This window comes from Poecilia latipinna, unplaced genomic scaffold, assembly GCF_001443285.1.
Source record: "Poecilia latipinna isolate Pla-1442-1.1 unplaced genomic scaffold, P_latipinna-1.0 Scaffold212, whole genome shotgun sequence".
Classification (NCBI taxonomy): Eukaryota; Metazoa; Chordata; class Actinopteri; order Cyprinodontiformes; family Poeciliidae; genus Poecilia; species Poecilia latipinna.
This window is the reverse complement of record NW_015112828.1, coordinates 387,725-403,106: the sequence shown is the minus strand read 5'-3', so window position 1 is coordinate 403,106 and position 15,382 is coordinate 387,725. Positions and strand designations below refer to the sequence as shown.

Below are 15,382 nucleotides of genomic sequence, written 5' to 3'. Positions count from 1 at the left end.
CTTGATGCGCTTAGACTTTGACTGTTTTTCCCCTTTCTGGTCCATTTTCTTCTGTGTTTCTGTGACAGATTTCTGTTCGGTGACTGGCTCTGATGTAAAACTCAGAAGTTCCTCTTTGCAAATCTCCGTCTTAAAGGAATCCTCCTGATCACCTTCTTCTTCAGGCAGAGAAGTGTCCTGATTGTTAACATTTTCAGTGCTGTACTTAGAGGACTCTTCCTTCTCTGGTGTCTCCTCCAGTACGGAGATCAATTCCTGTTCGGTAACCAGTGAATTGTCTTCCATTCCAGTATTTTCAGCTGAAGTCCTTACATCAGTGGGGGCATGTTTCTCCAACCAGATGTGAAACGGTATCATTTTCTTCTTGTTACGCCTCGTCTTTCTTGGTTGTTGCTCAAACTTAGAGGGCTGTTCTTTCTCTGCTTTGTCGACTGTCTCCTGCACTCCAGCAATGGACTCTTCTACACTGACCAGTGAAACATTCTGCTTTTCGATATTACCTGCAGAAACCTCTTGATCAACAGGGACATGTTCCTCCGAACAGGTTTTAAGTGGTACCTGGTTGTTCTCGGTGGACTCACGCTCACGTGACTGTCCGTCCCCTTTTTGGTCCACTTTTTCCAGTGCTTTGGTGCTTGATTTATTTTCAATCACCAACAAAGAGTCCTGCTGTTCCATATTTTCAGCAGACATCTTAAGCTCCTCAGCTGTGTGCAGTTCCCACCAGACTGCAAATGACATCTTCTTCTTCTTGCGCTTGGGTGGCTTGGGTGGCTGTACTTCCCTCTCGATAATGTTGTCGGATGAAACTTCTTCGATTGTACGCTTGTTGGACTCCATTGTAACTTTTGCTTGTGGTTCTAAGATAAATAACTTCTCTAGAAACTCTAGATTTCAGAGTTGAAAATCGTACTATGAACTGCTAAGTAACTTCTCAAGGGAAACGTATCGACAACGGCTGCTAACAGGTTGTGATGAAGGTTGATGGATGTGACAAGCTTATATAATCACTGGTGATGTCAGAATTCTGCCTTTGGAGTTATATTGTGATGTCACATTGTGATGTCACAGTTCCATTTGATATTCAGAGTGGGCTTGTCTTACAGATTTTTTTATTAACATGCGGATGCGCGCGCAACTTGACTGCAGAAAGAGTAGGCGGGCTTTTAAACTGTCACTGGTTGCCATAGTTACCCACCATTACCTTGTTGTTTGAGAAGGACTTCGCTGCAGTAAGCAGAAAGGGTCGAGGACAGACCACTGTCAGTCTCACACCTTATTTGGAAATGGGACCATTGCACTCCGGAATTGAAGGGGGGCGCTATTTCCTATATTATCGGTCTCCCGTTTTTATTTTCTTTTGAAATCTGGGATATAGCTTCATCTTTAAGAAGGAGTTTCACTCTCAGCATATATTTGTACTTCTTTTATTTACTTCAACACTGCTCACAGTTTTTAACAAATTCCATAGCTTTCTGTATACTTCTAAATCTGCTCCTAAATTGCACCTTTTCGGGCCTGCTACTGCCTCTAGTGGCGTGGGAGTGGTAGCACAACTAATATAAATACGTCACTAAATGAGAATACCACAAAGTCTTTATTTTATTATTAATTCTGGCATTACCTCTGGTTCAGTGCCCCTATGCATTGCATACAGTGCATACCCATCTTTTGCGCCACTGCAAACAGGTATGAGTGTCATAGCATATGTAAAGATCTTCAAGGCTGATGAAGACAACCCACAAAAAGTCTGGACTGAGGAAAACTAACTCAAGGTTCTCTTGTGTAGTGATATCTGTTGACGCAAATGTGAGTGGCTTGTGATCCAATGTTTACTATTAGCTACTGCTAACACCATTGGCAGGAGATAAGGCAAAATCAGAATAAATTGTGAGATAATGAGAGGTTGTTTAAAGTTAAAATGAAGGATCTTTAAGTCTTTGTAAGGCACCATTCCAATATATTTGGTTAAATGTTTTTATCCCGATGATTGTCTTAAACATCTTGGGTTAGAAACTGGAGGTCTTCTCGTTTCATTTTGGCATTTCCAAGCAGCTGCAGCACAAACACCAGCTTTATTTAATGTAATTCTCTGTCATTTCCAGAGCCAGAGAGGAACTCATTTTAAGCCCTAGAGTTCCATGCCTCAGACCAGCCTACTTTAGATAACAACCTATTATTATTATTAAAATCGTATAATTATCATCTTACATGTTGAATCTACAATTGGACACTGTTCTGTAAAACCTTGTAATTCAGTGTATTTCTCTAAAATACTTCCAATTCATTGCAAGTGAGGGCTGCTTCACAATGTAGATTGATTTCAACATGAGTGTGCATCTCAAACAATATACAACACATCCTTTTCAACAATATCACAATCTATTTGTTCAATTAAGAGCTCAGAGATATCCAAACCTTAAAAATGAAATGAGAGCGTAAATTACAATATTCAATATCAAATTCAGAAAAATAAATTAAAAAGTGTTGCATTCCTTTTAACATTGTCATCTCCATTTTTTCCCCTACAGGAAAACAGGTCCATCACAGTTAGATTTCACTGAGATTATTTACATCGCAATGTTGTTTTCTGCAAAATCAAATTGCAAGTTTGTGTTCACATAATATTTAATCTAATAATCTAATAATAAAAGCAGCACACTGTACTCTACAAGGTACATGGTAGAGTACACTGCCAAGTTAAAGTCATAATGGCAGTATGACATTACCTTAATGATCCTATTCTTTTTTTCCTCTTAAGTTATGGAGTTATGAGGAAATATGGCCAACTCCAACACATTAATATACATATGAGCAGTGCAGTAGTCTATGCAGCTTTGTATATTACAATATCATTGTCTAAAGACATGAGAAGTTCTGTCTCAACTCCTGGCTCTGCTTTTGACAATAAATCACATTTTTAAAACCATCATAATTTTCAGCACAAATCTCCTGTTTTTACAAAATCTTTTGATCAATTCAGGTCAGTTGTAATGAGGTGAATCATTTTGCATCTCATGGCACATTTCATAAAAACCAGTTCTACACCATGCCCTTCATTATTATTTCTAATATTCACTCAATGAGTAATCCTACCTAACCACTCTGGACTTGTGGGCTCATGACCAGTGCTTGCTGCTTTTTCTTCATTCTCACTGATGGGCTACTAGACAAAGTTCCCTAGTTACAGGGCGTCGTTAGCACTGTTTTGTGAAAAAGTTGCCATTTTTTGCACATTTAACTGCATCTGTTTTCAGAGCTTTCATCTTTTTAATTTCTAGCCTTTCTATAGTATTATGTTATGTAGTCCATGCATATGTGCTGTAATAATATATTGAGTTTGAAGAAACAAATGTTTATGGAAATATATCTTGCTTTCTAAAATGCATAACAGTTTTAAGCAAAATTTGAAAAATTTTTCTGATTAGAAAAATAATTTGCAAAACAATATTCAGCAGACTGCACTGCAAGAAACAATGAATCCAACTTCTGTAACATCCCTGGCACTTTTTTGTAAAGAGATGCTTTTATTTATTCCCTTTTTTCACCTGTGGTAAATATAATTACTAGCTTTCAGCAGACTTTTTCTTGAAGCAATTCTCATAACACAAGAAGTTCTGGTCTGTAAATAAGACCAATCAATAACTTATAAGCCTGCCCTTATAAGTAATCTTTGTCAGAGATTGTATTTGTTTGCTAATGTTTTTCAAAGCAAATTTGACTTTCCATTTACTGTAGGTTTGAAATCAGAATCATATACATACAAAACTTTAGAATATGAAAATAGATTTGTAAAAATACCTCTCAGTTTTAGCCGTTTGTCCTTTTTATTTCTATACTTCAGTATAAGTTAAAGTGCTAAAGCATTTTTTTCTTATGAAAAAAAAAATACCGCTTATGGAAAGTTGCCTTTGAGTAACGTTTCTGTGTCCTTCAGTCACCTCAAAGGGGTACATGCTTACCCCCCTCCCACACACACATGCCCACACACACTTTCTGCACTAATACTCACTTTACAATGTATTGTAAGAGTGACAGATAAGGAGAAGAAAGGGACTTGCCCTGTGCTTTATTAAAGGTGACATTTATAACAAGAGCTCTGGGCTTCACTGAAGATACGTCACCAAAATATATAATTTCCAGACTCCACTAAAAACAGCACTTTTAACTCTGTGGTTGTGTGCTTAAAAGGTCACAAGTCTTTGACAGTAAAAACAATATTTGTCTGGCTCTGGTGCTTTATGTATGATCAGAACCCGCACTTGCTGGAAAAAACGCTCTCTGTTGTTGTCGGGGTCTTTGAGAGAGAGACACTCTTGTTTCGTGTCGTGTCACTGTTACTTTTGACCAAATGGAGCAGTGAAAAGGTTTATGGCCGTCACATGTACTCATTCCAACAGTTTTGTTTCCATAGAAACACAGAGTGCCGGGCAGCCGTGTATTACAGAGTTACATAAGACCTTACCAATAATACGACAGACAATCTGATATGGGATTTCTCATTTGACTGGATTCCTATTTTGGGAATAATGCACAGCAACAGCAGAAAATAACGAAATCTGCCTTCCCTTTCTTTACTGCTGCTATTTTAGGCTACAAGGACGTACTGCACCACTTGAGGTTTCTGTCTGATAATGTTTACATATACTTAACATAATGTTTGCATCTCTATCAAATATTAAACGGTGTCATGGCCTCACTGAGAGCGGAGGTGCACAGTTCAATATTAGTGCTTTATCTCTTACAGTGTGTGCCATATGAATGTGGGCGTAGCAGAACAGCAGGTCTTCGCAACACAATTGAACATACGTGATGCAACTCTGTCTATAATTATGCAGTGCTCCGGCATTGGGCATTGAATAATGAATGTAAATGAAATGTGTTATATTTAGAGATTGTGTCCAGTACCATTAGTTGTTAGTTTTAGAAGAATGATCCTTATCTGAGAGCCTCCTTTGTGGGCAGCTTGTCTTAGACGTGGCGTAAACTGAAACAGGAGGCAGGGTTTCACAGAGGAGATAGAGGTCTCACAATAACTCCTGCATCATCTGCAGGACCAACAGAGCATTATCAATAGATGTAAGATGAAACTATCAGAGTGTTGTGTATTGCGATACAGTTTTTTGCCTTAGGCATAGCATCGGTTTACAACTTCATTGCTTGTAATACATGGGTTAAGCTGTTTTTAATATTGCAGCCATGTATTTACAGTATCGATTTCAGCTTAGCATTGCATCACTAAGTCCAGTGTTCAATAAAGCAGATAACTTTTGATGGTGATTAGGTCAGTGTTCCGAGCCTATAGAAAACATATGTTTGTCTTGATAAGATCTCCTCAGATTTGGTACGCCGTGACCACGTACGTCGATGGCGACAATGTTTTGGCTGGAGGCTGTTTAACAGGCTCACTATGGAATAGGATTTCTATTCACGCTTAACTCTCAAACGCTTTGGCCCTCAAGTTCACATTAGCTTTGCCCGCTTCATTCACCACAGCACGCTTGCATGAGCCTAAAGGCACTGGGACTTTGAAGCAATAGAGCTGAAGTAATATTGTGAATACCCCAAACGCACTTGATGTTCAGTCTCCTGCACATCTGTGATTGTGTGCAGGGTTGTGATCAGTGAATTATCTCACGGCACTGGGAATCAGGCGGAATTGCAGATGCTTCTAGTTGGGATGATGACACTCTGGCTGTCAGCAGCCATGTCTCACAGTAAACAAGTGCCCCTCAGTTTTGGGAACCAAATGTCTGCACGAATAATATTAGGTTCGGATTAGACCAGTGATAATGAGCAAATATTTGATTAACTGGATTAATTTGAGACACAAATGTCCTCACAAAGAAATATTTATTCAGTTTAACAGTTTAAGCCACATTCTCCGTCTTGCAAATGAGTCTGTTAAACGATGTCTTCACATTATATCAAACACAACTGCTTCAACCAAAGCCTAAGTTTCAAAATATATATAATAATGCCTTGTAGAAAGTCAGCAAGAGTCTGAGTTTGTCGTCTGTGCAAAACACATTCCATTATACATAAATAATAATACAATATAAATAAACAATATATTAATAATATATAATTGTTCACATTTGTGTTTTATGTGTAGATTATGGAAATTAATGATGAAGTGTGAATTGTTCCTCTAAAATGGACAAAATAAGTGCAGTTAATCATATTTCAAATGTTTTGATATTTAATGATACACATTTATTGAACAAACAGTGGAGAAAAATAGTAACAAATTAACAATCTGGATAAAACAGACAGTCTTAGGATTTTTTAAACATCAATTGGAATTGAATGTGAAAATGATAAATAAAAATCTCATAAGAAATTTATCATGATAAACGACAAATGATAAACCATACAATATATTCTCGCCCCTGTTCTGAATGTAATTTTTTTTTCACTTAAACAAATTGAAACTTACAAGTTTGTAGATAGATAGATAGATAGATAGATAGATAGATAGATAGATAGATAGATAGATAGATAGATAGACAATTTTAGCAGAACAGTATCATAAAATCTAACCGTAGTACTGAAGAATTCCTTTTGTGATATACTGATTAAACTGAAATAATAAAAAACAACACAAGAATGTAAATACTTGTAATATTTTGCTTTGTACTTTTGTCTTTAGCTTTACCTTTTTTTTTTTTTTAAGAAAAAAAAAAATTATGTTAAGGAAGAGTTCACAGCTTTCCAAACACCTTTGATCAATTCAGGTCCGTTGTAATGTTTTAATATCATGGCACAGAGCTATGCTGCATACTAGCCTACCCCTTGTTTGGGTGATGCCATGCACAGCTATTTTTGTCTTTTTCCAACTTTGTGCACACCTTCCTGATAGCGTGGGACGCAGGACCTTTCTACCACCCACAGAGGCATTGCTCTCTCATCCTAGGATGGAGAAGAAAAGCAGGTAAACAGCATGGTAGATGCAGAGTGCTTGTTGTGGCAACAAGAGGAAGAAATATTGCTAAATGGCGGTGTGTACACAGCGGGCTGGATCACACGTTTGACACGGTTCCCTCTTGGCGCTCCCAGCATTTTTTCCCTTGAAATGCACATTATGTTTGGTGTAAGATATGGAATCTTTTCGTGCCAGAGGGGTCAAGTTGAAGTGGAGGTATGAGGCGTTGGTATTAGTGTCAGATTCAAGTCCAAGCTCTTTCATATTTCATATCTATTATTTCATCAAGCCAAGTCGAAAGTCATTAAAATTTGTGTTTCGAGTCTGACTCAAGGCACATGACTTGAATCCACACCTGTGAAAATTACCATTTCCTCATTTACATACCTCACAAATGACCACAACACATTTGTGGTCATTAAATAATAGACTCTGCTCTATCATTACTATTATACAAACTTGTATGAAACGACTATTGTGTTTATAGTGAAATCAAATGAGCAAACATGTTGTATATTTTATATACGTTACAACCACCTCTCTGTCTGATTCCACCGCTCAAGAGGAAGAAAATGTTATCCAACTTCCCTTCTAGGTCTTCTTGTATAGACAGTTCTAGCTATTGCGTAATACAGCCTTGCATCACACAGCTATGGTAAATGTAGGTGGATTGTTTCTGTCCCATGTGCGTAAACCTGAGGTAGGATTCAAAACTGCACTTGTTTACGAAGTTGGAACGAAAAAATAAAATGATTTCTACTGAACAAAACACAGATATGTGTGCAATACTTAGAAGAGTGAACGATAAAATGTTTTGAAGTCAATTAAGCTTTATGAAAAAGACATATGCTGAAACGGAAAATTGAAATGGACCATTTTTGATCAGTGTTGTGCATTTGAAAGGTAGGGATACAAACATGTTGTTTTTTTGTTTTTTTTAATTCAAGAAGTCCAAAAGGCCAAAATCCACTTGTGATGGGATGATGTAATACCACTTTCAGAATCCACTGCTGATTTTCTGCAAGACGTTAAAAACAGATTTTTACAGCTGAATGTTAATATTATGAGACTCGCAGGGCTTTGCTTTAAGCAGCAGTGTGTAATATTAGACAGCTACAACAGGAGCTGCTGAATATCGTTGATGAGTAATCACTAACAAGCCTCCAATAAGTTTGCATGAAAAGATGTTTGTGTTGACTAATTTTAAAGACAGGGTTTGCTAACTGTATTAATTTCCTTTTGTGTATATGAAGGGCGGTTTGACGCAGGGGTTTAATGGAATAAATGTTTCTTCACAGGGGGAGCATTTATTCCAAATTCATCATGGTGTGATTTGGAGCAGACATAAACACTCAGATGAAACAACCAGCACATGCAAAACAGGATGTTTTGTTTTCAATTTGTTCTTTAAAATGGACACGACTGAACAGTTTAACCCGAAATATTTCAATGGATATGCAAAATTCCTAATGTATAATTTAAAGACTTTTGCATGAGTTTTAATTTGCCTTTGTTGCATCAAAGAAAGTTAAATGTTTTCCTGTGGACATGTTCTGTGATAATGTAGTACTCACAGGGAGTACTGACTATCTTAATCCTTCATCTTTTGTAGCTAGAAGCCAAGCTTAAGATGTGAACTGAAAAAAAGCAAGTAGCATAAAAGGTGATGTGAGGAAAAATCCGTTTCTGCAGTTACTTTGTTTTTCTGAGAACCTTGTTTCTTTACTTTAATATCACAAAACGAAACTTTTTATCTTTACACAATAGGTAAGCCTTAACCTGTAACACTCCAATGCAAAGTTATTCATACTTTTTCATATTTTGTGTTGTTACAAAAGCAAGGTTTTGCAGGCTTATGGCATTCAGCCCTTATCTTTGCAGCTGTAAATCTTTTAGGGCGTCTCTTTACCTGCACATTCAGAAAGTAAAATTGCTTTGTCTATTATTTTGTTTAATTTCTTCTTGAAATCCCTCTATTTGGTTCACTTCATCTTACCATCAACTTTGACCGGCTTCTCTAGTTCTACTGAAGACGAGCAACCCCACATCCTGATGCTGCCAGCACCATGTTTCACCACAGAGATGAAGTGTTCAGGGAGATGTGGGGAGTTAATTTTATACCGAACAAAGTATTTGCAGCTCAAAAGTTCCATTTTGGTTTCATCTACCAGAGCACCTTCTCTCATGTATTTTTTTTGTGTGTGTGTGTGTGTGTGTGTGTGTTCTATATGACCTGTGGAAAACTGCTAGTAGGACTTCTTAAAGCTTTCTTTCAATAAATTGCTTTTTTCTTGCCAATTTAGTTTAAATACCAATTTGTGGAGCTTACAGCTAACAGTTGACTTACTGACAGCTTCTCCCACCTGAGCTGTGGATCTTTGGTGCTCACAAAACATCTTTCCAGATAGTTTTTTTTTTTTTTTTTTTTTTGGTAATTCGTGTTTCTTTGCATGGGCCTTTTACATAAAATTTCGATAAAATACATTAATTAGCTTGCGTTGGGCACTGTTTGTAGAATTAAAAGGCACACTGAAGAACAAATCTGAACGAATAATGGACTCGGGTGCTAATATAGTTTAGCACTGTGCCATAACTGCATGACAAATATGCTTCCAGGTTTTTTCTTAGCTTTTATGTCAAAATGAATTGAGGCTTTCAGGATTAAATATTTTGTAATTCATATAAAACTCACACAGCAAATAACTTTTAATTATTTTTCAAATTAGCCTGGAAAGTGCTTGCAAACATCACGTGCAGAAAAATAAAAATCAATTAGGCTCATTATTCAGGGAGCTGGCTCTGTAATGCAATAAATGTTGTTTCGATGGGGCTGTTATGTTTACAGTAATGTTTGCTTTGTAATCTAAAAATAGCACAAATAATGTTGGAAATATTATTGATTTCATGGAACGGCGCCAAGCACATAATTGAATCAGAGCCACATTGTTTCACTTCGGAGCCACAGAGCAATTCAGTGCTGCTTTCTTTGCACAGCGAAGACGTTCATTTATATGATTCCAGAAGCTTAAAAGTTTCTTGTGTTTCTCTGGCAGGGATGACCTGCCAGGCAAGGACGTCGTACACGGAGGACGAGGTTCTCTGGGGACACCGGTTCTTTCCTGTCATCTCCTTGGAGGAGGGCTTCTTCAAGGTGGACTACTCTCAGTTTCATGCCACGTTCGAGGTGCCTACTCCTCCTTACAGCGTGAAAGAGCAGGAGGAGGCCCTCCTTCTGTCCTCGCCCCTCATGGCGCCCTCCCTGTGCAACAGTGGGGAGAAAAACAGCTCCCTGGACTGCCTGGAGACACTGGAGGACAATGACAGCACCACCAAGCTGCCTACCAAGCTGCAGAAGATCACGGGCCGGGACGGTCTGCCCAAGAAGCTGCTGAGGATGAGCTCCACCACCTCAGAGATGACTTACAGCTTCGGAGACCTGCCCATGAAGCTGCAGCGAATCAGTTCAGTCCCCGGCGTCTCTGATGACAAACAGGCTGGGAAGGCCTCCAAGATCAGCACAGAGCCCATCAGTAAGTCGGTGGCGGACTTGCCCCCGAAGCTGCAGCGACTAGCTGGGGGAGGAGGCGGGAGGATGGACGGACACTTGCCACCTAAACTTAGGAAAATGAACTCGGATCGCTTTACATAAGAGCACACAACCAATTTTAACTCCTGCTATCTCCTTTTTTTTTTTTTTTCTGAACCTGAAATCCTTGTACTATTCCGTATTTATTAACGGACAATATTCTTATATTAAAGGAGCTGTAGAATACGTGCACAAATACCTTATATAAAGTAGGGGGATGGAAATGAGCACATTTGTCCCTGGATGTAAGTGTTCTTGCTCTAATGAAAGACCTCAGATTTATTTATTTTTCTTTCTCTTTTTTTTCCTCTTTTTTTTTCTTTTTTAGGATGATGTACAATTAGCACAATCTGGCATGTAAGAAGCGACGCATGTAGAACCGAATCTCAGTTTCTGGCATGACAATTTGTTGATTTCACAAAACAAAAAGACCAAAAAAAAAACAAAAAAACAATTTCATTAGTGAATTTACAGACAGTGGACAATTGCACAAAGCCATATGATTTACACCACTGAAAACTTACATTACACTGGTTCTAATCTGTAGTGAAGAAAGGCACATGTTTGTTTTGAGTTGATTGCTTTTGTTGTTTACTGTAAAATTGTGGCAATGTTACGTTGGTTGCATGCTCCTCTTACTGACTTAGCTATACAAAGGTAATAGACAAAGATGTTTAGCCTTAACTATATTACCTTGTTCCCATTTCCATGTTTGTTCACAGCTGTATTTTTTGGTATTTCATATACAGACTATTTTACCATGTGCGCTTTAAAGATTTTATCTGATTGAATACAGAAAGTGCTACTAGATGATGCATACTATATTTACAAATGCGTTATTAGCGTCAGTAAAACTGGGCACAACGATACGCAATTTTCACTTGCTTATTAATGTAACACTTAAGTTGAAATACTCTATAGCTGTAACCGATAAGCACAAAACAATCATATAAATCCTTAAGATGTTAGAAAGCCTTTCTTATCTCATTATATACCAAAATGCAATCTTCAGTAAGCCAGTGCCGCTTTAACAAGGGCACCACTAGATTTTCAACTTACGTGTTACTGGTTAGATTTGGTGGGCCTGTAAAAAAAAAAAAAAAAAAATTGAAATAATCTTTGTTTTAAGGGACCATAATATTCCTCCTTTGTGATGAAAGCAATAATATTATAAAAACTACAACCTACAGCCACAGGGTCTACCACACCCCCTATGATTGTTTTGTTTACTTGATCTGTGCCATGAAATCTGATTTTCTCTAAATGCATCAAAGACATTGTATGATAACTGATCTATTCAGGAATAAAGATCTAACGTAACTATTTAGTATCTTGGTACTTGGTGGATTATATTTGGTGCGTTGCACGTTTTATGAACGCCTTACTGCCGGCTGATTACAAGAGGTAATAATCAGAAATTCAAAAAATATACATATTCATGTACTTATATGACCTGTTTGCAGCTCACAGCATTTATTTATTTATTTATTTTTTTGTGGTCTCTAACAGATTTTCTTCCAGGATTTAGCTCCATCCATCTTCCCATACACTCAGACCAGCTTTCATGTCCCTCCTGAAGGAAAAAAGACACAGAACAATGCGGCCACTATGCCCGTTAAACACTCCATGTGTTCAAGGTTATACGCATTACTATTTTTCAGTCACAAATCCATTACCAAAATGCAAAAACCTCTTATCTGCAGCATTGTCTGATTGGTGGATATAACTTGGAGGACCAAGTTATAATTGCACTCTGCTTCAGTCTTATCCATGAAAATCCCTCTCATTGTTGGGACAAAATAGTCACCTGATTAAAAAACTACTATCAGGCTTACTGGGAAGACGTTGGAGCAAAATAAGAACCATTTTTCTGATAGAAAATCTTGCAATTTGATCATCAATTTAGCATTGTACAAGTAGCCCTAAAAGTTTTTTTTTTTTTTTTATTCATCTCTCACCTAACTCTTCTTGTTAGCTGCTTCTCCAATTAATACTCTCAATACCCTGTGTTTCAAGTTTGGTGGACAGGGATGTCGTCACTGGTTTGCTGTCGTGTAAACGGTTTACATTTTTTAATAACAGACTAAACAGTGCTCTTTATGATGTTTAAAGATTAGGACTTTGTTTTAAAACCTAACCCTGCCGGAAACTTCTCCACAACTTTATCTCTAACATGTCTTCACGACACTGTTTATTCACTAATATTTTCTGAACCCTTCACAATCAGCTGGATTTATGGGATTGAACTGCAACTAAGTGGACTGTCTTTTACGAATAGGTGATTTATCTGTTTATTTCATTTACAGTTCGAAGTGAACATGCCACATGTCAGCACAAAGAAAGTTCTGAATGAAAAGGAGTAGTCTGAAGAAAGAAAATCTTAATCTATTTTTGAAGCAGCTGGTTGGACTGTATTTATTTTGGAGTATCAGAGTAACAGAAGTTAAACACAAATGCAGACTTTTCATAATTTTATTTGTACCATAATTTCCGGACTATAAGCAGCTACTTTTCCCACACACTTTGAATACTGTTTGGCTTTGTAACAACGTGTTTCAAAAAGATGGACTGCTGCGTGATGAAGAGGACAGCACAAGCTCAAGAGAAAGACAAAAGTGACATTGGCATGACAATGAAAGAGAGACTGAGGAAGTGTGTGTGTGTGTGTGTGTGTGTGTTTGTGTTTGTGTATGAGGCCAGGGATGTTATTGGAGGGCATGCACAAAAACCATCACTGCACCTCACCCACACAAATACAACCACATCCCTAACTCGCATAATGTGCGTGGCATACAAAACCCACACAATGCACCCGACCCACACAAATACAGGCCACATGTGCGCAGTGCAAATGGCACACAAAAAACAGCAGTGTGGCACCGAGTACAAGACAGTCAGTTCCTGCCCCACACAAACAGGCCACGTGAGCGCGATGCGCGTGCCGCTCAAAAGCAGCGCATCTGACCCACACGTACATACATCCCCACATAGACTATTTGATACAAATTACACCAAATAATAAAAATGGAAAACAAAGCCTACCTATTTTAAGTACGGTAAACTGTCTTCCTGCCAGTTCCCAGGGTCAGTCTTCCGTCTGTGACATCCAGAGGAGGAGTAGGTGAAGTGATGACATGTCTGTTTACTCATCTTTAGATAGCTTCACCATAAAGCCACATTTAGCTAATGGAAGAAGCTCCAGCTGCAAAGTAAACAATAGCAAATTAACCAATAAATGTTTTGCATGGGATGTGTGTGCATTTCCTTGGAGACGCACACAGTTTTACATACAGGATATGAACATTTTAATTTTTGGACAAGTTCAGGAGAATGTTTGGGAAAGCAGGAAATTAAATATGGATCAAGAGCATGCAGTGGAAGGCTCCTCTGGAGCAGCAGGCATTGATCCTGATCCTCAGATCCTGTTTTAGACATTCATCTGCTTCAGTGCAGCCAAATAAATGATTGATTGTACAACTTAATGACAAGCAGAAGAAGCTATTCATTCATTAATTCTGGGCATTTTAAAGCAGAAAACAGGCAGGTCAGTCCCCAGCAATAGGGTCCCTTAGAGATCCTAATAGGAGGGACGTGATGCAAAAATGAAGTTGTAGAAACTTCTATGTTCTTTACATCACAACAGAGTAGTCCGTCTTATGTTCATACCAGTATCCCATATAGCCCAATATGACCACAGCATCAACAAGTGAGGTGCAGCCCACAGACGATACACAATCCAAGCTATAAACACGATTGCACACTGGCTCATGTTAAATGCTTCAAAAATGTAACTGCTGTATTTGCACATTTTATCACCCAGCTATGTTCGAGAGATTTTGGCATAGGGTGCTGCAGGGAAAATCTCTTTAAGAAGTCTGGAATGCAGACATTTGCATTCAGAACATACAGTGGCTGCAAACCCCGAGGAGCATTTCTAGAAAACTCCACGACTACAGTGAATGTGTGGAAACCACCTCCGTTTGCAAGATTGAATGGCCTGATAATGTTCAAGTGTATTTATCTATGAACAAATAGAGCACGCTTTAGGCTGGATGGAGAAGGCAGTTATGATTTTCTTTTCCTTTTTCTACTTTTTCTTCTACTTGCTGTTTCCTTTTGCTTTCCCTAATATTAAAAAAAATAGTTATTTAGGTTTAGAACAGCAGTTGCTACTCAGACATATTCAGGACTGTTCTTTCACTTAAAGAGCACTGCTTCTCAGTGTTACCTCGATGAACTGAAACTGATGGCCTTCTAAGTGGATTTCTAACACTTTAGGCTGCAGCAGATTGAGAATGGGCTGTGATTACAGTTTTGGCTTTTAATCTCAAGCCTTCTTTCTTGAAGAAAGGGAAGCCAGGGGTCCAATGCCCTCTGCAACATGCGTTAAGTAAACACATGTTGCAGAGGGCAACATGCTGGAGGTAATTTAAAAAATGTACAGAGCATGAAATTATAAAGGATAGCATCTCAGAACTCCTCACGTTGAGTTGCAACTTGGCTGCTGAACCTTTTTAGGGAAAAACTACTGCTGAACTAATGCTAACTGAAAAAGAGAAAATGTAGATTAAAGTAGCTCTTCTTTCTTTTGAATAGTTTTTTTTTTCTCACTAAATTAGCGAAAAGCCTTGCACCTTTTAATTGCAACTTACATGATATTTTCTGTGATAGTATTTGAAAAACAAATGTGTTTTTAATAACTAAAGTGAATTGATAAATACTCCTTCAACACCTAAATTTTGAATAACCTCTTAAATTGAAAACTGGCAACAGCAGAGATTTGAATGGAAATACTCAGTGAATAAAACATAAGAGTTTGTTCTTTGGGATTAGTATTGAACAACACGAACAGGAAAATTAAATTCTTCTTG

General features: G+C 37.9%; 1 protein-coding gene across 1 annotated transcript in view; it reads left to right on the top strand.

Annotated features, from left to right (window-relative positions):
• The window catches only part of kcnj3a (potassium inwardly rectifying channel subfamily J member 3a), a 62,485-nt gene extending 47,833 nt beyond the window's left edge, over window positions 1-14,652 (top strand). Inside the window, exon 3 of the mRNA XM_015031622.1 lies at window positions 9,979-14,652. Coding sequence (XP_014887108.1) covers window positions 9,979-10,574 — 596 coding nt within the window. The 3' untranslated portion in view covers window positions 10,575-14,652. The remainder of the gene's footprint in view (window positions 1-9,978) is intronic.
• The last annotated feature ends 730 nt before the right edge of the window (window positions 14,653-15,382 follow it).